The 22,906-nt window shown below is 35.9% G+C and overlaps 1 protein-coding gene across 2 annotated transcripts in view; it reads right to left on the reverse strand.

Annotated features, from left to right (window-relative positions):
• The window catches only part of TMEM131 (transmembrane protein 131), a 93,791-nt gene that overhangs the window by 40,469 nt on the left and 30,416 nt on the right, over positions 1-22,906 (reverse strand). For both annotated transcript variants that reach the window (XM_053970028.1, XM_053970027.1), the window contains exons 3-10: positions 21,886-21,926; positions 15,484-15,552; positions 6,053-6,176; positions 5,033-5,149; positions 4,031-4,153; positions 3,277-3,357; positions 538-688; positions 347-403 (exon numbers count right to left, since the gene is read on the reverse strand). In XM_053970028.1, coding sequence (XP_053826003.1) covers positions 347-403; positions 538-688; positions 3,277-3,357; positions 4,031-4,153; positions 5,033-5,149; positions 6,053-6,176; positions 15,484-15,552; positions 21,886-21,926 — 763 coding nt within the window. The remainder of the gene's footprint in view (positions 1-346; positions 404-537; positions 689-3,276; positions 3,358-4,030; positions 4,154-5,032; positions 5,150-6,052; positions 6,177-15,483; positions 15,553-21,885; positions 21,927-22,906) is intronic.

Below are 22,906 nucleotides of genomic sequence, written 5' to 3' on the forward strand. Positions count from 1 at the left end.
CATATAAAGACAATTTTTAAAGTGTCTGAAAATTATTAAGACTTGCCCAGAAGTGAAGCAATTTTCACAAGTTCACAAACTAATTGAACCGAAATGCTTTTCAGACTAAGTCATGTGCAACTGTGTAATATTAACCTTACTACTGGGCTTACAACCTGGTTTGCAAACTACTGCTTGCTTGTCCACACCCCAAGTACTCTTGCATCTGTGCACTATTGTAACCCACTGTTATCTATCTTTTTAAAAGCATCATTCCACAAGCAACCCTGAACAGTACAAAGGTACTGGGCTTTCCCCTCCCCACCCTATTTCTCATCAATACTTTGAGAACTGAAGACTGGTTTACCTTGTGTTCGTAGTGTACCGAAATCTAGCATTTCTGTTGATGAATAGATTCCTGGTGCTTAAAAAAAAAAAAAAGTTACTATTTTCTTATTATACTAAGAGTTAATTAATTTGAATAACTGAAAAAAAAACCCACCCAAAAACACAAAGCAAACCCAAAAATCAACCAAACCCCAACATTCTTTCACAAACCTGTTGTAACTTCTACTTCAACAGGCAGAATAATAACTTCTGTGTTGTCTGAGGCATTTGTTTTTATTCTGATGAAGGCTGTATGATTATCTGCTTCTCTTGAAGAAAAGCTGGCTCTCATCACTCCTTTTGTTTCATAGGGAGGTATTTCCTGATAAATTATCAAAGCACATCTATGAGAGCGCAGTAATTACAAAAAAAGCTGTCACACCAAATAATTACAATAGAAGAGAAAAAGCTACAATAGCAGGAAGAGATAGACTTCATATAACTAAAATTACCATTAAATTTATAAAGGATAGTTGTAATAATCTAATATGACACTGATTAAAACTAGGTATATGCAAGAGAACTTTCATGTCCCATTTGATTAAGTTAATAATTCTATGATTCTAAGTTTTACATATTCAATTTGTGGTAAAAAGACAGTAGACTACATTAGCAGAATCTGGCAATAAAAAAAAGATATTCAGAAAAAATGTTGACAGTAATATCAAATATTGACTTTGCATACTCTAAGTGCTTTTTCTCCAAAGCAGATGCAGGCCATACAGTTTCAGTGCTAAACACAAACTAAAACAGTGCATAACTCCATGCAGCCAGAAGCTTGTGGAGTTCCACGTTTATTAGTCACTGTGTAATTTACAGGACAAAGTAAAAACTAATTTCAGTTGCTGTACCATGCCTATTCTATCGGTTCTAATCTGCATTCAGGGTTTGAAAGACATCTCTTTCTGTATTTTCTGAACACAGCTGCAGCACAAGACCAACTTCAGCACTATAGCTGAAATACTAACATCAGATTGTCTTCCTCATCACATTACAGAAGGTCTGAGGACTGTATTTTTGGTTGGTTGCTTGGTTTTTGTTTTTAAATAGAAGATGAAAACCTTGACTGGAAATTTTCTAAGGCATAATGACTGCAGATGTATATTTTGAAAGCTGTGAATATCAAAGTAAGAAGATTTCAAGTTCTGTTTTCACAGACCCAACATAATGCAGCCATTCATTAATGTATCAAAGGATGTGATCTGACTCTTCCATATGTGTAACTAGGGATCCAAAGTTGGTCAGATCAAAAAATACTCCTGCATATGTAGACTGCTCCATCCAATCATTCAAGTATTTGGCATCAGAACAATTTTTCACAATTATGTATATCCATATGTCAAAGTATCATCACCATAGCTCAAGGAATTTCTGCTGCTTTGAAGGTTTTTCTAACTGCAGTGCAGCTCTTGACATAACCAATACAATGATGTATCTGTGTGTTTCCTCCTACTGGTTTGATTTCTTAAAACTGCCTTATTGTTTTGAAATATCAATGGTTATATGAAAATGCATACCAGTGGGTATGAAAACGGATGGATAGAGGAAACAAGAGGATCAATCCTTGCCAGACACTGGAAGCTTTCACATGTGAGTCATCATTGCTTTAACTGGCAACCTGGCCAAGAGAAGCTGAAAAGCTTCATGCTCTGAAAAATATCCCCCTTGAATTCTCCTGACAACCAGTAAGGGGCTATCTTTAGAAGCAATGCAATTTGACCAAAGCAGTGTCAAAACATTAGGACATTAATTAATGTTTTAAAATCCATTTTCATGTGAACATCTAACCCTCAGTATTTGTTTCCACTGCCTTTTTTAAAATGTTGTGATCTGTGTTAATACTTATTTCCTTGCAACTTTTGTACCTAAAACTAAAATTCTGCCATTCTGACGGACTTTTCTCCAGAAAAGATAAGAATTGCGATTGTCCTTTGTAACTCACTTGGAAATACCCTCTTAAAACAAATATAACTGTCACATTACTGTAATGATACAATTGAGCAAGAGACAAACTTAGGAGCCCAATGGCTCTGAAGTCTCTCCTAGACCAAAAACCAGTCATCAAAAAATCAAGTAATTCCAACTGAAAAGGAAAATAGATTTTGTATCTAGCTGGACATTACTAATGGTGTGACATACAGCATGGAGCCAAGAACTGTACCTTCAGGATGCTTCTGATTTTTATTTCACTTAAAGATATCAGTATGTGTTACTTCAAACAAGATTTAATGAGTCAGACCAGGAGTTCATCCAATCCACCACCTTGTCTCTAGCAGCAGACATGATGAGTAGGGAGTAGCTCCAGGGCATGCATGTAGGAGCATTTTCCAGAAGTTTCCAGCCACCTTAACTCATGATCTAGGGATTTACTTCAGCTACATACACTGTTGTTTTATTTAGTAGCCCATTATAGATTTTTCTTCCCTAAGTTTGTGTAGCTTCATTTTCAATCCATGTGTGCATTCATAGTAATTTGCAGGAAGGACTTTCAAAGTTAAAAAATGCCAGCACCACCAAAAAAGCCAAGACAAATTAAAAGAAACCAAAAAAACCTAGCCAACATACCAAACAGAAAAACATGTATATTTTTTCTGTGCGTTAGATCCAGCTCACAGGCCTCCAGGACTAAAAACTCAGGTAGGTGTAATTCATTCTAATGGGAATCATTTTATTCTTCACATTTCAAAACAGCACAGCTCAATGCATATGGCTTATCTTAATTAAACCTTTCATTCAACTCCTACTACCATAATATTAACAGACCCTGTTATTGTTTCCATTTAAATGGGATATTTTAAATGATTACATGACAAGACACAAAGTTAGTAAAAAAAACCCAAAGCCTAAGCTCATATCAAAATAAAACCTCCCAAACAAGTACAATGACTGCTGCAAGACATGACTACTCACCCACAGCTTTCTTGTACCTCCCTGTTGACCTGTTGGAAGCTCTAAATGGAGATCACCTCCACTGGAATACATTTCTACCACCTGAGGTGGGTAACAGGAAAATGTTAGCACTCAGCCTTAAAGGGATCCTGTTTACTTATCAGCTATCATGGGCAATGGCATAGGTTAGTAACTATTTGACCACTGGAATACCTTACAAATTCACTTTAATGCTGACATAGCCATTTGCTAGTGCTACACTTTATGTGCTTTCTAGAGCAGTTTACTGTTTGTGAATTACTTAACAGAATCAGAATTTGGGTTAGGTAAAGACATCAATCCTGCCCAAACATAAGAATGGTTTCCAAGATTACACACTGGGGTATACTGAAACAACATCTTATGCTGTGCAAACCAAACAGAATGAAGCTAAGAGACATCACTGGATTAAAAGATCTGTTTGCTTGCTTCAGTATTCCTCCTAATTACCAGTGAAGTTTAAATCTTTATTTTTCAGTAATTACAACCATTTTAAAAACTGGAATTTCACTGGAAAATCTCAGTTTAGGAAATTGAGATCTGTGACTATAATGTAAAATGTCTAGAACTGATTTGCATTTAAGCAGAAAAAAAAATCTTGAAATATGAAATACATGACCTCCAATAGCTCCAAAGTTCAAACAGAATTTTAAGTACCAAAATCAACAAAATTTCAGTTTAATACCATGAATACCATTAATAAACAAGCATTTAATGATTTTTCTCTTACACTCACCTGCAAAGGTTCACTGTGAGGGTTATGGATATTTATTATAGGAGAGAAACTGCTATTTACAGGAACTCGTGCCCCAATAAATGGGCGCAATCGATAGGGGTTCGGAACTCCAATGCCAAACACCTGGTTCAGAAAAAGAAACATAAACTTAAGTATCTGTATGTAATTGCTGCAGAGCCTAACATGCACACCCATTTTAGCAATCCACCATAAAGTCTTTTTGATTAGATTTATAGTATACTTATAACTAAACCTTTAAAACCAGTATCATACTAAAGCTCTGAAATAAAGAAACTGGTTTCGTTTGCAGCTAAAGGCTATTTCCCATTTCTACTAATTACTTACATGTATACAGAAAAACAGACAATCAAAAAAATCCATCCTTTTTTCTGACACTCTGGAGTAGTGTCATAGACAGATAACAGCTAAAGTCTAACAAAGTATAGAATGTTCCTTTAATCATATCATTATGAAACTATCTATACTGGAAAGCATTTTTGTTGTTGTTTGCAAAACATTTTCATGGTAAGAGTTATATTCTTTCAACAAGAGGATTTCTCTCATTTTTCACTTTTCGGTCTCTTCAGACTCATCTGTCTGAATTATCTTTCTGAATCTCCACTGAGTAATTTTTTGCCAGCTTAATGAATAACATTGTCTTGCCACTGGATCAGATAAGTAAAGAGTTAAAGGATGAGCTAGATCCCTACAATGAGCCACTAAAACAACACATGCAAAAAAAGGTACTGGGAGGATTTAAAATCCTTTGTAATTTAATTGATCTGGCTTACAGTACTGCCCTACTGATCCTTACAATGGTGTATCTGTGTTACAACAAACAACAGGGATGGAAACTTCTTCAGCTGGGTTGGTGGGAAAAAAACCCAAACCAACAACCCACCACTATTGCGCAAGTATCCTTGGATTGTTAAGCATCCCATAATAGGTACTCTGCCTGATTCACACTTCACTTTTCTGAAAAGCATTCTTTAATTCTCTTACCTGATAAGTAAATACCCCATGATTAGAAGTGTTAATAAATAAAGTGTTCTCTACATTTCCCACTACTCTTGCGAGGAAAACTACATCAAAGGACGTATTCCCTCCTGGAAGAATTTTCTGGAAAAAAGAAAAGCAAGAAAGCAGGGGGATAAGCAAAACTGTTTACTGAATAAATTGCATCATGCAGATGAACAATAGTTTTTGTGATACAGAAATCCTCATGTGTCCTTTGTTGAATACTGACATTAGAAAGTCAGCTGCAGATTTGGAATGAAAAAAGTAGCACTTTCAAACAAATGAAATGTGTGAAAAACTAATAAAAATAGCAATAATTTCAAACTATTATCTAGTGCAGGATCATATTTTATTGAATTTTTGCACTGAATTGTGAATTCAGAGTTCAGCTTATCAGAAAAATATTTCAGACTGACAGTTCAAAGGTCACTGGAGAAATGCAACTGCTACAAGACTTCCATTAATGTGACAGGTTGCTTATCAAGACAGGTTTTCTGAATTTTTTCATGTTTTACATGGCTCTTGCTAAGCCACAGGCCCTGCAAATAAAACTGAAACTAGAATACTCTATCTGACAGCAATGTGATTAGGAGTTAACCCTGCTGACAACATGCTTTTGAACGTGCAAGTTCCCGTATCACAATTCTTTACAGCTCTAAGTACACTGGAGTGACTACTGCACACTAACACCACTTCACATGACTTAGAATATTCAGAAAATTTATAGGAACAGTCTCTTTCTGTAAGTGCTCTGAGAAAATGTAGTCACTTCAGCAACAAAAGAGATCTGCTGTTAAACCATCAATTTGAATATATATTTCCAAGATAGTCAGGACTCTTTGCGTTTCTGTGCTCAGTTCAAATTTGCTCCAACATGAGAAGAACTGCAGTATCTTAATACTTCTAGGTATGTAGTTACTGCAGTAAGTCACTCTTTTAGAGAAGTTTCCATTCAGATTTGAGAGGAGGAAGAAAAGCTGATTTTGAGAAAGTAAAAAAACTTACCCTATTTTGGAAAAATGATGCATGAAAATGTGATGTTGTAGCAGATATTGATACTAATGTAATTGTTTCTTCTGAGCTAGGGTTATGTAGGTAAACTTTTTCCATTTTTGGCATTCCAACTGGCCTAGAGAGAAAATATTTACAAAGTGTCAGAAATCTAGACAATAAAGCATTGGACTCTTTTCCCATTATACCAGATAGGAGCATAAACATGATGAATACTGAAAACAGAGCTTTGCATGTAATGCTTTTTTTCAAATACCATATGTATCTTGGACCTATAAGAATTACTTAGTTAACATATTTTCCATTATTTCATTGCTTACTTTTCCTGAAGGTTAACCTAATGTTGCATCACACTCATGAAATTCTATTGTCAGATTTTTACTTCAGAATGAAAAGAAGCAAAGTTTTCTATTCCTATGCTAGAAGCTCTAAATAACTATCTTAAGACAGGGTGTACACAGCAACTGAAAATAAACAGAACACATCCTAGCCCAAAGTCTAAATGCAAATTTTTTTCCATAAGAGATTATAAGTAGTCTTACCCAGCATCCAGAATTTGTCTGGTATTATATTTTATAATATGCTCTACAGAATTAAGTAAGCAGACACGTACAGCAACAATTATTTTATTTTATTTGAATTCATACCTTAAGTAAAAAAATAAAGGCTTGAGATAAATTCTAGAATTTAGGAACCCTAAAAGACTGAAGTCACATAGTCAAACAACTGCTCAATTTTTCACTAACAAGGCATGCTAACAAATTTTATTTGACACAAGCTTTTGGCTAATTTCTTTCTGCTTACAACAATAGAGGTGATAATAGATGTTCCAGTTTCAGCAATTATTTTTCATACTTTTCTGTCTCTTCAAAATTTTTTTCATGCCTTTTAACATTTTAAGTATCAGCATCAAAGCATTAATAAAGTGTGTAGTTTACAGATTAAAAACTGCTGCATTTTTGAATTCTGGAATTCAAAATAGTTAACCCTTCACTTGCAGCACTCCCATGTCACTTGCTCCAAACACTGCAAGGACACCAAAACTACTGATAAGAATTACTACCTGTAGGACCTGCAGTGATGATGACCAGAAACAGGCAGCTGTTCTGCCATCTTCAATTAACCTTAACAGACCAAATTAAAATGTGCTATTGCAGTCACAGTTTTTCAGCTTAGAGGGGGTGTGGAATATATCTTAACAGATGAAGCAATGTAACTTTGCTGTAAATTAAAGGCTCCATTGAATGGAGAATTTAGTGACAATAAACACACTATGCCACAATTTACAAAGTGATTGTGGTTACAGAACCTTCTACGCATGAAGCAGATTCTAAAACCATGTTATTAATTCAAAGACACAATTATTAACCATCAATAAATGACATCATCACTAACAAAAACATATCTGCAGTCTGCCACTGTAAAACTCTTCACTTGCTGAGTTCACCTAATTTCATGTCTCCGTCAGCAAAAAATTGTTTTTGATCCTTCTTTCACTGTGAAAAAAAGTCTCATTTTGACTTCTCTAACTTCACCAGTGAAAAAGACCACAATTTCTCTCACCTTTCAAAACCTGTACAAAACCAAACATCCAAGTTAAGCCCTAACAGAAAATATTTTCATCTCTTGCTAGCATACATAAGGATGTCAGAAAAGGAAATAGTTTATCAGCTGTGACATTTTGCATTAACTACTGTAACTGCTACACTGTTGATCGATTGAATTAAACAGTAAACCTATGCACTGTTCTTCTTTTGCAAGGAAAAAGCTTACCCGATCAGAGGAATGCAACTGAGAGTCAGCCCTCCAAATTTCCACATCTCTACCCCCACTCCCACCAAAAATCCCACCATAAAAACAAGCATGCAAATCCACAATCAAGAAAAGTGTCTGCTGATAGGGAGTTACCCTGCACCCCCTGAATTACGAACACACTGCTTCAAACACTCACTGATATCACTACAGATGGCCCTGAGCATTTTATCTGCTTGGTAACTATGAAAAGCAAAAGCTTCTATACCAGTCAACATTTTTGCAGCAAATTCCTTGTTTAGACAAAGTGGTCAAGCCTTAAAGCAGTACCCAGATTCTACCAACACCAACGTTTTTTAAAAATAGGGATGAAATAAAACAGTAGATCTCCTCCAAGACTCCAAGAAGAAAGGTCTTGTAGTCTGAGGATCAGCTGTCTGTTCCCTAGTTCTCACTACAATTTTTCACTCTCCTTAGTGGAATACATGCTCCCAGTGCCTTAGAGCAACTCCTTTGCTTGCCACAGCACAGTTTTGGGGTACTTCTCTTCCCCACAGCATGTTCAGCAGCTCGTCAAGAAGGGGAAATCATCCTCCTACTCTGTAACAAAGCACACCAATCACTCTGCATATGAGGACTTAACAGCAAAAACTAGACTCAAACTGAACACTTCCTTCCAACCACAACAGCAAGGAGAGAGAGATGAGTAGATTTTAATCACTGTGTTACATGTGAGCAAATGATGTGACTAGTGTATCATCTGTGGTCTCTAAAGAGAAACAGCTATGTACTGAAAAGTGAAGATCAGAGTTGACTTCAGTGACACTTGTGATGTGTAAAACACCACAAAGCCAAGAAAATGATCTTGAATAAACTGGCAATAGCAAAGCACCCATCTGCTCATGTCAGAAAGGTAGTTTGGAAATAAAAACTCATTAGCCAGGAAATATTTCAATTATTAACAATCTTTAAGACCTTCATGTTTTTCCAGTTCTGAAAAGAAGAGACTATACATCTGTTAGAGAGGCTCAAGTCTATAAAAACAAACTGGTTGGGAAACAGCCATGACCAACACCATAGCTCACTAACTTCATATTCCAGACTCAACTACCACAGTATAATTATAGGTAATAAAGGCAGAAGGCACTAAAAAGGAATTCTGATGTTAGGACTTTGTTTTACTTTACTCTTTTGCTGATCATTCTAATTTTGAAACAGTGAGTCTAGTATTACATTTGGCTGAGATACAGCTTTCCTTATAGTCTTTAAGTGTGATGTTACCCAAATATAAAGAAATAGGACCTCATAAACCTCACCTGCTTTTTCTGCCATCAGACATGGTAAAATCCAGGTAGGACAATGTGCACCAGACACCTCTAATGAACTTGCATTCCAAGCCATAATCTTATAAGGGATGCTCTCCAAGCTGCAGATTATCAAACCAAAACGATCTGCACAAGTATAGTTGTAGCTGATACCAAATTTTAGAGCAGAACTTCCCAGAGCAGTCACAGCTAGCACTTTTCATTGTGAGAAGCTGGTATAGACACAGACCTTCAGGCAAACATGAAGTATCAAAGCATGTAAGATTTTGCTCCTGATTCTTTGTCCCTGCACAAAAAGGTCAACCTACACTGATAAAAAACGTGATACCATAACCTAGACAAGAAGATGCTAATTAACAAGGGTGAGATGCCTAGTCAAATGGGTAAAGAAGCCTGTGTTAATGTTACGTTAACGTTACGTTACTGCTGCAACTCAACTCTTTTCAAAGTCTGAGTTAGTATCTGCAGTGTATTGTAAGCATGTTCTTGAAATGGAATTCATTGCTGTTCCAGTGATCAAAAGGTAGTTTATTTTAACAATGGAAATCAGCACTTGCAAATTCTGGGGAGATGAGTCCTTGAGTTACTGGTCCAAAACTGACTTGCAAAAATATGTAGCTACTCATTGTGAAGCAAATACAAATTGAGAAAATGCCCTTTTGAAAGAGCAATTAATTTTTATTTCTTACTGCATATAGTTTAAGCAAAATGTTCACTTGATTTATGAAAACTGATACAAATCTATTACTGAAAAGCAAAATATATGAATTAAGCAGATACATTCTTTCTCTTCCATCCCTTATTCTTTCTAATGAGAATGGAGAGAGAAATGAAGTCAATCACAAGCTTCCTAGATACATTTTGAAATGCTGGGAATATAGGTAAATATACTCAATATTCAATTCTGGTAAATTCCTCATGCATTTGAGAATTTGACATGTTTTTACCCATGTAATTAATTCATTTAGCATCTTTGGCAACTGTGGAAACAATTGTAAAACTTGTCATCAGGCAACATATCAGAAGTGTCTCAAGGGTTAAATCCGTATCCTGTCATACAGTATCCTATCAGACAGGGGTGAGTAACAGATGCCTAGAAGGCAGAAGAGTAATGTGGAAAGCTTACAAAGTCATGTGCCCTGGACTCTGCTAGGCTCAGGAACTTCCTGAACGAATGAAGACAGTCCTCCAGCCAGAAGATCAGACTGAACAAGCTCCAACACAAAGAACTTGGGTGTTGACTTGTAATGTGTCCAACGACTTTTAATTAAAAGAAACAAAACCAGCTGCTCTTACAAGGTTACCTCCAGAGACTTAAAGAGAATGCCTTTTGTGTCCCATTCTGAAGAAAATGTTAGTTTCCTTAAACAAAGGAAGCCTGCATCATGTACGAAACTAAAGAATTAGCGAGTACAGCATTCTTCCTGCTTCACACAAAACAGGCTGAGTGACACAGGCAAGCAGCTTCTTTACCTGAAGTTAAGAGTAGCTGAAGCACATACATTTATTTGCTTTCTCAAACATGTCTCCAACTCAGAAGGGTTTTGGTTTCATATATGTATTAACCTATAAATTGGTCCTTTCTTACCTTCCCGATTTCACTGACTTTTAACAGAGAAAGTTCTTTGACATTAGATTTGACAAAAAAGTTGGTGTCAATGTAACATACTACACAGAGCAAGTGCCCCATTTTAAGTTAGGAATCTAAAGATTCCGTGCAACAAAATCACACCTTTTCCAAACAGTTATCAAAACCACATATACAAGTAGAAGAGTTTATCCAACCATGTCACCAAGTGTGATTGGAATGAATCTAGGAGTGTAATGAACTTTCAGCAGCATTGTGCAGTCTAGCATGATATGTGAACAAAACCTGAGGCAGATCTGGATGAAATCTCAATTTACTGTCAACAATTTCTCACATTCAATAAACTCCAAGGGAAATGAAGTTTCCTTTAGCAACATTTCTTTAAAATTCCAACAATCTCAAACTCACACATTACAAGTGTATCAAATGTACTGTGTAAGCATTTGGATGTACATTATAGGCAACTTACTTTTAGGTAGGTGTACTTAAAATGTAGGATAAATTCTCTAGTTGCTAAAATTCTTCATTATTTTTTGTATAAGGGATTAGAGTTCATGAAGAAAACAGATCATTTTGCTAAATTTATATCAACCTTATATTATTTCAAGTAACTCCAATGGCTTTAAGGATATTTATATCTACTATATATCTAGTAGATGCAAACATTTCATCTATAGCTCAAGAAAACTTCCAATAGCTAAATTGTTAACAATATAATTTCTCCATATTTGAACATTGCCAAGCAATTGCTTTCAAGCCCAACTTAAGCTTTCATAGAATATCCTGCCAAATAGTAGAGCTCACAAACAAGAAACATGAAGACATCACAAAAATGCCCTAATCAAAGCACTTCAAAGGAAATGCAAAATGAGATTATCAATATAAAACTGAAATAAACTTCAGAATACTGCCCTACCAATGAGAAAATTTTGTCTGAGAAACGGACCTCGTTCAAATTGAGTGAAGCAAGAATCTCTGTTCACCTCAGAAGAATATGTTGATCAAGGATTAAAATATTACTGTAACCAGAAGCATAACTTCATACAGTACCAATAATTTCTATAAAACATGGGTAGGATGTCAACTTCATCTAAAATATCTCTACATTAAAAAAAACTTTTGATGAGCAGTTCTAGCTTATATTGTGGCAGTGTCCTAAAATACTCAATACACAAGTGCTCCATTATCAAAAGGCACCTCTATAAAAAAATTTAGTTAAAGAACTTAAACTTCACTTTTGATACTGTCAGAGCTGAATTAACAAAGATGAAGGCAATGTATTCAGATCAGTGAAGATCCACATTCTCCCACAAAGTAGGTGGAAGAACTGAATAGAAACTGTCCTGTAAAAGTATTCTTCAGCCTTCATACCAGGTGGCCATCTGTAAGATCTCTAATATGAAGACCTGTCTTAAACACAGAAAGTCATACAGATAATGACTGTTCTGCCAGAATAGCCTCTGAGCAACCAGCTCCCAAAGCTACAGAGAATAACATAATGATTGTTTATAGGTTAGAACACCTCAGTTATTCCCACTTAACAACACAGGAGAGCAACAGCTTAAAAGAGAGAATACAAGGACCAGAATGCTGGTAAAAAAAAAGAGTCAGCTAGTTGTGGAGCTGGCTTTAGGTGGAAATTTTTTTCTTGTTTTCTTTAAAGCCCTGAATCTCTGATATTCAGGATGTTGCAGAATTTATTCCAGAAAAATATGAGTGTTGCTTCAGAAACGTAAGAAAGAGGCTTACACATTAAATACCCAAATGAGTATTCCACATTTAGTCCAAGTACTCCCCTGGCACAATGATATGGGAGAACCTGCCTCAGTTCTATCCCATTCCCAGAGGCTTAATGTATACAGAAAACATTTGGGATCTCTTCAAGTGAGCTAAAGATTTGCATATCCTAACATACAGCATGCATTTCTTTTGATAAACGTGAGATTACCTGGACTACCTTCAAAGTGGTAGAATATGGTTGGCTTTATATTAAAACAGCATTAAAAAACCCTCCAACTGTTAAAAACCAGAAGCAAAGACCATTGTAATCTCATCTCCAGGTGGATTACAGGAAGTGTGTCTACAGCACATATTTACCAACTTAATACTGGTTTTGATTTTCTGAGATCCTTAGATAAAGTAACTTTTATTAACTATTATTCCTGCTTAAGTTGGCATGGTTTTGAAACAACTGATTAAACCCACACACTTGTAGCACACCAAAAATGTCACGGGAAGAATGGCTTGACTTACAACTGAAAATAAATATTAGATCTTTCTTTAGCCTAGGTATGATACGTGTTGATGGCTCAGCATAAACATGAACTTGGAACATGTTTGCTCTACTAAATGCTACATGCTACCTATTAACAAAACACCCTTTGGGTATAGTACTTATTCAGAAACTAAACATGCATTTTATGCCTTTTCTAAAATCCATTAATAACAAAGACAGAAAACAAAGAATTTGAATGTGAAAACCCTGATTTAAAAGGCAAAAACTCAAAAGCTTAAATCTGCATTATCTGACTTCCAAGGTGCTTGGCACCTACAGCTTGTTCCCACCATAAGGCTGAGTTACTCAGCATTTCTCAGAATTGGTTCACAGATTTTAAACTAAACTTTTGGGCTGCATATCCAAACCTTTATGGAAACTGCTCTTGGCAACTTACTTAAGTTTTAATAAATCACAAGAGGACTGCTGCCTGAGACTATAACCTAAATGACAACAGATGAATTCATCAAGAAAACCCACCCAAACCAAAGAAGGAACACATAATGAATCAAGATCTAACACACAGGTTCCTTATTTTAATTGACAGACAGCAATCCCTCAGTGCAATTTGCATGTATCGTACAGAGCCACTCTCAAGTAAGAGATTTGTGCTACTTTTAACACTGTATTAGATCTATATTGTTTCTTCAGTGCCTTTAGCTTTAACAAGAACAGTTTATGTAAAAAGCCAAAATATAATGAAAAGTAAAGTATTTATGGTACTGTCTTGGATCTACTCATAGCAAGGGAGAAAAAAACCATCTTTGGAAGTCCATAAAACAAAAAAGCATGTGTAGCTTTCTTCAGAGCATAAGCAAACTCTAGATAACCTTTAAAAGATAGCTCAGAAAACATCAAATTTATTTGTAGTAGAAAAAGCTGCATAAAATACATTTCCAATATCAAAGACTGGAATTACTATGAACTGAAAACTTCTAGAGTTTTTAAGAGAAAATAACTTAAACTCAAATCAATAGGTAAGTTTACAATAGCTCTAACAAAAAGCACACTGCTCTACAAGTTTGAATTCATACTGCACTCACCAAAATAATTTATTAACTACAACCTAATTTTCTTGTAGCAGAGATGCACTAGAGTAGGGCTTACCATGAGATATTTTGCTATTCAGTTTAGAAACTCAATATTCTCTTACTGGATACTGACATCAGGAAGAAAAACAACAAAATCACACAACATCAAAAGCTAAAAGAAAATTTTAAGGAAAAAGAGGGGGCAGAGTGACTTACATCAGAAGTAAAGCCACAATTTTGTTAGACTGAGTTCTGTAAAATGAGGGATTTTCATACAGCTTTGTTATTTAGTGACATTTACATTGGGTTTTTTTTGTATAGAGGTGATTTCTGGAAAGCTACTCTGTGCAAACAACAGTTATGGGTTCTCTTCTTTCAGAAGGACACAAGTATACACCATGTCAATACGCAGGAGCTTCCTCTCACAACTCCATAGTCACCACACTGTACAACAGTCTTTCCAACAGAAAAAGGAAAGAATACATTTTTATTAATAATTTGTGGCTTATCTGTAAATGAAACAGTCTTTCACCCAGCAGCAGTAGCAGCTGAGGATGGGGGAAGGAATGATGGGCTAAGGCACACCTGGACTGTTCTCATTCTTCCAGACTGAACTGGTAACAAAATGTTTGAAATGTTTTCACTGCCGTTTGCATTGGTCTAAGTATCAATCATGCACAAAGGCTCCATGAACACCTACTCCAGAACCACTTTTGACTGATGGGAAGAAAAGGGATTGGAGCTACCTATACACAGTAACCAGTTCATAGTAAGACAAGGTAAGACTGAAGTAGTTCTCAGAACTAACAGGTACACTGGTGAAATGTTTAGTTTCCTTCCTTCTCCCTTTTGTTTAATGGAAACAGCAACCAGTTGCAAGGTAGAGAACATGGAGCTAAGTTCCTGGAGGCTATTTGTTCTCCTTGAGGCTTTATTTTCACAAGTCAACATTACTGTTCTAATAACTGCAGATCCACAGTCAGTTTTTTTGCCACCAAAGTCATAGTAAAACTGATGTGCTAGAGTACATGCTCCCTGACAAAGGTTATATTCATGCAGAGGGGTAATTTCACCTCAGAATATTACTTTCTAGACTTAAAACTGTCCACTCTGCAGAGCAGCTGTACAAGCATCTAAATCATCAAAACCACAGCAGCTCACAGGTCACTACATGATGCTTAATACTGCATGATACTGAGTACAGCAGCCCTCTGTAGGTCAATTACACATACAATCTATTAATGCAATCTATGTATACAAACTTCTCTATCAGCTTTAAATGCTGTTCCTATTTATTTTCTGGGGTTTTGTTTGTTATTTGTTGTTTGGTTTTTGTGGTGGATGGAGGTTTTTTTGGGGTTTGTTTTTTTGTTTTGGGACTTTTTTGTTTGGTTGGTTTTTTTGTTTTGTTTTAACTTGCATAATTAAAACAGATAAAAGACTTTTCAACTTACTGTTCATGGAAGTCCAGCATTGGTGGCTCAAACCGGAGAGGTCGGCAATTTCCCCGATACAGGGATACACTGCAAGAAAAATTGAAATGCTGTAAAAGATACTGTTAAATTACACATTTTTGCTCCCTTCCCATCTCAAATAGCCTCTCTTAGCAAAATTCATTAATACTAATAAAGCAACTAATTCAAAAGAAGAAACAAACAAAAAAAAACTTGTCCAGTCAAAATACTGCAATTTTACAACATGATTATGCAGTGTCTCCAAGAAAGATTATGTAAGAGCACATATCTTGAAAATGGACATAACTGAAGTGTAAACCTCTCCTTTATATAATGATGGCTGAGTGAAACAACACACTAAAAACGTTTACATCATCTTTCATAGCAATGTCCAAACATTGCAATGAAAGATGTTTTGGATACTATCCAATGTCTAACAGTAATTAACATACACATCCTGAGTTTCTCCAGCTACTTCTGTACTAGTACATAAACAATCTTGGATGCATCTGAAGGTACTGAGGCCACATGTGAGAAAACACCCAATACTGTTCAAAACTTGCAATATCTAGAAGACAATGACTCTGCTCTGGAAACATTCCTTAGCTTTGCTTATACTAACCTTCCCCTGGAAACTCTTCAGGAGAATTCTAGTAGGTGAAGGCCTAAACTTAAAGAGCACTCAAACAATCCAGCAGTGAAGTCAACAAAGTACCTGGAAGCATTCTCTAATACTGCCTATTTTATCAGTACAGTTATATAAAGCACAATAGGTAAAATTATAAGTAAAAAAAATATAATCAAAATATACAAAGTAGTTTCATTGACTGGAAGATTTTTTTATAATTCAGAATGATGTGATTGTGACCACAGTTAAGCATCTCTGTAAATGTAACACTTTAATTGAGCTGAGTAAAAATCCTATTCGTACAAAAAAAACAAAACAGGGAGACAACAACACAAAAAAAAATAAATGAGGAAAACTAAAGAATAGAAGATCAATGGCTCCTGAATGGCAAGACCAAGAGCTGCTTTTTTATTCTTCAAATGCTTTTTCTCCCTGTTATTAGAAGAGCATTACTGGTTAAGATCCTTGTTTTCTGACTTTGTATCAATCCAAGATGTCCAAAGACAGAGCTGCAGCCACTTGTCCTGGGTAAGGGAAGCTACTCCACAAACCCAGCTCTACCCAGAACTACACAGCTCTGCCTCAACACGGAGGAGCAGCCAGCAAATGGGACATGCACGTGTGGCTTGTCTTATGAAAGCTGAGGCCTTGAGCAAAGATCAATCCAATTCCATCCAGTGCAATTCCAGGAAAGCTAATTATTGATCAAATTCAGATGTCTCTCCATACTTCAGAACCACTTCAACAAGGAAGCTATTTACAGGAGTAAAAGTTTAAGAATAGGCTAGGAAATCCTAATTGTATCCTTAACCAAAATAAAATCAAAAGCATTTTAAATAAAATTACAATGTCTTAATGACTCACTAAAACTCTGAGACTGAATTGTCACACTTCAAGTATAACATACAGCATGCTAATCAACTTCCAGTGCTCTATATGTTTGGATGTCAAAGCATCTTCACTGCTACAGAGCCTAGTCACTAAAAATAGCTTTGTCCACATAAAAATAATAAAACACTACCAAGGACAGGAGTGGGCTTAGTACATCCAGTCAGCCTTAGTATATACTGATATATGTATGTGTGTGTACATATGCCATGTGTGTGCAGATCACAGTACAACAGAAGTGAAAATACAAGACACCAATAGGAAAAACTGTATTCAGGTCTACCAAAAAAAAAAAAAAATTCTTGCTACTATTAAAGTGCGGCTGTGACACATTACAGTTGTCAAATAAGAGAGTGCTTGGGTACACCTTCTCAGGCTAAAGTCAAATGTCAAACTGTAGGACAGTTTGGCTCAACAAAATGAAGTTTACAGAGACACTGGATGTAGGAGAATACAGCTGGAAAACTATATTAGCAGTTAGGTTTCATAAGGATAAAACAAGTGACTAGCTTGTCTTCAGAGTTAACAGTCTAATTTTAAAAACCATTTAGATGCATTTCTAAATGAAAAAGGTCAAAAAGCTCCTGTACCTCCATTGTCAAGGTAACGCTAAACAGAAACCACTCAACTTAAAGTGATCTTAAAAATAATTCTGTCTATTTCTTCCAAAATTAAAACTCTGAACAGTTAGACAGCACCTCTTTTGTGTTGGTAATTATTGGCAGAATGACATATCAATTGCTTTTATGGAAAAATACAAAAAATATTTACAATATTTACAAAAGTGATAATTAATATCTTTATTTCAAATGCATTGAAAACACTCTCAAGAATAACTTGGCCTAACTTGAACTATCATAACATACTCAGTTCTCCACATACATGTAAAGGTTAGGCAACATTCTCTCAGGACACAAGAGCTATATTATTCTGTAAAGTCGGCTGGACAACACAGATTTTTAAAATTTGTTACATTTCATTAAAGTTTGGTTATGGCAACAACATCATAATGAATGCCAACTATTATAATAAAAGTAACAACTGTAATAAGATTTAAATGGGGGCAAGCAACATTGGGATTCAAACATTGCCTACTGAGGGGCCCAACATGAGTCAACTTGCAGCAGACAAGGAAACAATGATCATGTCTGCTCTGCTGGGCACTTGCTCACTGAAGGCTGGATACACCCATGGGTAGGGCAACTTTACAGCATAATGACATGAAGTTAATTACTATTGTATGCATGTAGAAATATGGCTCCCAGTCTTAGAATCACAATTTAAACATTTTTCCTTCCCTACACCTCCAAGTTTTCTAACTTTTAAAGACAAGAAGAACAGCATGAAAAAGAAAAGATGCATCTGGAAGAGAGGACTGCTGGTATCTGCCAACAAGCACCAGCAGACTAATAACTGGCCAGGAGTCATCTGAACCTATAATGTAAATGTTCTCAGCATCTTTTTCCTTCTGCAAGAATTTTGATTTTAAAAATGAGACTTGAGAGTGAACTACACATAGTCCCCGGCACGATCATTATCCTCCCTGCTCCATCCATGCTGTATCTGAGTGGACATTTACCTCAACTACTAAGATACTGCTGCTACCCAGATGTAATTCACTGAAGTGCAACTTCATGTCTCAATAATATTTGTCACAGATGCTGTCATAAACATGGTCAAAATAGCAATGCCTGCAAACACTGTAGCTGATATGGGCATCCATTGGTGCTAAGCCACAATATTCTTCTGTCTTAAGGATATTCTTCAGCACTTCCATAATGCTTTGCTGTTTATCAGAGTACTAGGCACTCAATTTTAGATAATCAATGCACATCTTTGCATTTGGAGATGAAGAAAAGGCTTGTCACATACAGTATTTAAAGATTTCTGCAAAGTTAGGTAGCAAATGTGTCTCTGTATCCTCACTTTACCTTTCTAGCTGTTCTGGGATTTCTGTAGGAGTTATAGGCTCTGTGGAATCTTATCTGTAACATCTTTAATTGCTACTGCAGAAAATTCAAATCTAAGCATACTCCACATGTAATTTTTCCCACATGACTTCAGCAGTTGTTTAAAGGGTTTTATTTCCTCTCTTGTGCCATAAATTGTAAAGAAATAAAGACAGCAGAATTAAGCTGTGAAACAGCTTAATTCTCATGATTTTATTTGGCAACTCTTAGAACTCTAAGAACTCTTAGAAAGCTGCTACTTTATTTCCATTACCACAAAATCAAATAAAAGCATGTCTAAAAAGAACTATGTGAACCTTTAAAATGACAAATTGGCCAATACTTCACAGTGGGTACTTTTTGTGTCGGAATCCTCAAAAGAGCCACTGCAGACTTTTTGATCTAAAAAATGTTCTGTAATTAACCTGAGTGCATCCACAACTTGTTAAAATTTAAAAATAAGGCTGAGCTGCATACATCAGAAAAGATATTTTAGTTTTTAAAACTAGAATTTTTTTTTAAGAAATAGGGGTATTAATCACAGGTTCAGTGACAAAGTGAACTTCCACAAAACAACTGACCACTTCAGTATCTGGCAGAAGCTGCTGCTAAAAATGCAGATGAATAAAAAGACGAGCAAGAAATTTTTTTTTCATAAACTACCCAGAGAGTAGCTGGCTCAGATATGTCAATATTAACCTTATATCAAAGTTCAAAGCTAACAATTCCCAAGGGGGAGTGTCTGGGGAAAGAACAGGGAGAAACTTGAATAGATGCACTGTAACCTGGCCATGGGCATGAACAAAACAAATTAAATTGCTAGTTCATTTCTCTCCTTCCACTTAGTTCTAAAAAGTAGATCAGAGAACTGAATAAACTGTCTAAATAGGGAAAAAATATTGGCAAGCTATACCAAGAAGGAAAGACAAGCTATCTAGAGAAGTTAAGTATTTTTAGCAATCCATTGAAAAAAAATTACCTAGAAGAAGACTTAAAGGAAAGATTAATGCAAAAAAAATACCAGCAGTGAGAGAGAAAAACAGAAAGCAAATTTGGTACTTGCTATGTAACATGGTATCAGAGACCTTGTGATGCAGACCATCACATTGTGACTGAACTTCAAATAGACCTGCACTCTTAAGTGGAACAGACTATTTCTTTTCAGATATCTAAACCAGTGTCTTAACAGAACACACTCTAGAACAACGAAGTTTCCAATACAGAAAGCAATCTTCTTAGCTGAGAAATTAAAATTCAAAAATCCTGTAAGCAATCTAGTCCATGGCCTCAATCTCAAGAACCACCAAATTCAGTTGTTTTCAGGGAAACAATACTGCACCAAATATATGGATGCCAATATAGGCACTTTCTTTCTGCCATTGAGATTTCATGATTTAAACAAGACACATAACTACAGCTGTTTGCATTCCTGTCCACAGCTGGAGATTTCATAGGGTTTTCAAAACTTGCAAAAAGAAGGATTTTAAGCCCACAATTAAGCAACTATACACACAGTAAAATAGGAACTCATTTGAAATGAAAATTCTTTTACTAGCTTTCCTGAAAAGGAACAGAAAACAGGTCATGGAAAAAACAAATGTAGTTACTGAAAATGCACTGTGACAGTTTGCTGAATGCTACTGTGCAAGAAACAAGCTTGATTATTACTGTTCAATGCACTCATTAAACAAACAAGAATATCTGATGATTCTTCAGAGAAAAATTAGGGACCAGGGAAAAAAGAGGCCACTTGTTTTCCTTCTCAGATATAATACATGGCAAAGTCTTCAGTAACAGATAATGTCTTCAGGACAGGAGAGGACAACACAGGGTCATGAGCTGTCTAGTCTGGAGAAAAAGTGGCTCAGAGGTGACCTCACTGCTCTCTACAATCGCCTGAAAGGAGGCTGTAGCCATGTAGGGGTCAGACTCCTCCCAGGCAACCAGAGACAGAACAGAAGGAAATGGTTTCAAGTGGTGCCAGGGAGATTCAGGTTGGATATTCAGAAAAAAATCATCATGTGGTTAAGTACTATAAAGCCTCCCTAGGGAAGAGGTGACACCACCATCACAAAATGAGTAGATGTGATATGTGATATGGCTCAGTGGGCATGGTGGCACATGGCTGAAGGTAGGAGCTGGTGATCTTGGAGGTCTTTTCCAACCTTAATGATTCTATGATAGGACAAAGGAATGCGGGGAAAAATCTGTCAAAAATAACATCAAGATTTTCTTGAAAGAGTACATCAAGAATTTTTGAAGTAGGCAAACTTTCTCCTCAATAAAAGAAACTACAGAAAAAAACTATTTAAAAAAAATCTACAAGCAGACTCTCAGTTTAATTACACAGAATTACTCTGTGGTATACATTAAAAAGTGAATCAAGGAATTCTTCATTTTTTTTATTCCACATGTGAAGTTTCTTCCTCATGAAGGGCCACAAAGATGATCAGAAGGACAAAGACAGGCTGGGAGAGTTGGGGCTGCTCAGCCTGAGGAAAAGAAGGCTCTGAGGTGACCTTAGAGCACCTCCCAGTACCCAAAACAGGCTACTAGAGAAGTGGAGAGGGACTTTTCACAAGGTCATTTAGTGTTAGGACAAGAAAGGGCTTTAAACTGAAAGAGGGAAGGTTTAGATGAGATATTAGGAAGGAATTTTTTATTGATAAGGTAGTGAGGGACAGGAACCCAGCCCGTGGCAGAGGGATGGAACTAGCTTATCTTCAAGGTCCCTTCCAACCCAAACCATTCTATGATTGAGCCATTCAATATTAAAAACTATCTCACATTTTAGTTTCATTTTCTTTATGAGAAAAATAATTGGAAAAAATCACATGGTTTGTATTTGATCTTTTTTACACTAAACTGTTATTCTTATGAAAAGTATCACAAATCTTAAATTTAAAGTCTGTATTAAACTTTTAGAAAGATGCTTACCTTTTCTGTTGATATGAACTGAGGCCTAAAGTTGTCTCAGTCTGTAAAAAAAAAAAAAAAATTAAATTTAAGAGGCCAACAGCATTTTACCACCAGCAAGATAAACCCAACCAAACAACCTGACAACTGCAACAAGTTAGTAAATCAGAGTTTAAAAGCAAAAAGGAGAAGCTCTGAACTGGAGCAGAAAATTGGCTTTTTTCAATTAAAAAAATTAAGTTTGGCCTTGGACAAGAATTGTGGTAGTAATGTCCACAATCTAGAAAACAAGCAGCAACTTAGCAACCTAAAAACTGAGAGAAGAAAAAACCACTGTATGTAGCAAAGGAAAAATCTAGCACAGATAGATGTAAGAAACAAACTACAAGGAAAAGCCTCCCAATTATCTCCTTGATGTAATTTAACACCTAGAGAACAAAGAAGGCTATAATCTCCATTTGACTAGGAAACATCTTCTCTGCTAATGATCTTCTAGCCTCTATTATTCATACCCTTCCTCCCACTCTGCCGGACATCTCAGTCAATTACCTGAAAACATGGAGGTTAGCTTGTCTAGGGACTTCCATTAGTTTATTCTTGGCTAAGAAACACCAACTGGTTTAGAAGCCTGCATATGCCGTGTCCTTCTGATACAGTTAATGTTAAAACATACCAGACTTGGAAAAATTCTGTCTTCCCACACGATCTGGAGATCAAACTGAGGATTTTGGTCATCCTCTTAAAGACATTTAATGGCCAACCAGAATACTTCTCTTGAGAGTGGGAAAAAAGCTCACAGGTCTGATGAAGTCCATAGTGCACCTTGACCAGTTCACCTCCAGTACAAGGATGTCACTTGTTTGCAAGGGGAATGCAAATTTGTATCTCATTTCAGAACTAAAAATAAAGTCCCTTTTGCTGGACACTTCACTGATTTCTATTTCAGCTAAAAATTACACTTTGTTTCTTTCTTTTTTCTAAGCTGAAAGTATTTTTTAAAATAGTTTCTTAAAAATTGTCTTTACCTAAAATATAGATTCCT

Source organism: Vidua macroura, chromosome 2 (assembly GCF_024509145.1).
Source record: "Vidua macroura isolate BioBank_ID:100142 chromosome 2, ASM2450914v1, whole genome shotgun sequence".
In the NCBI taxonomy this organism is placed as follows: Eukaryota; Metazoa; Chordata; class Aves; order Passeriformes; family Viduidae; genus Vidua; species Vidua macroura.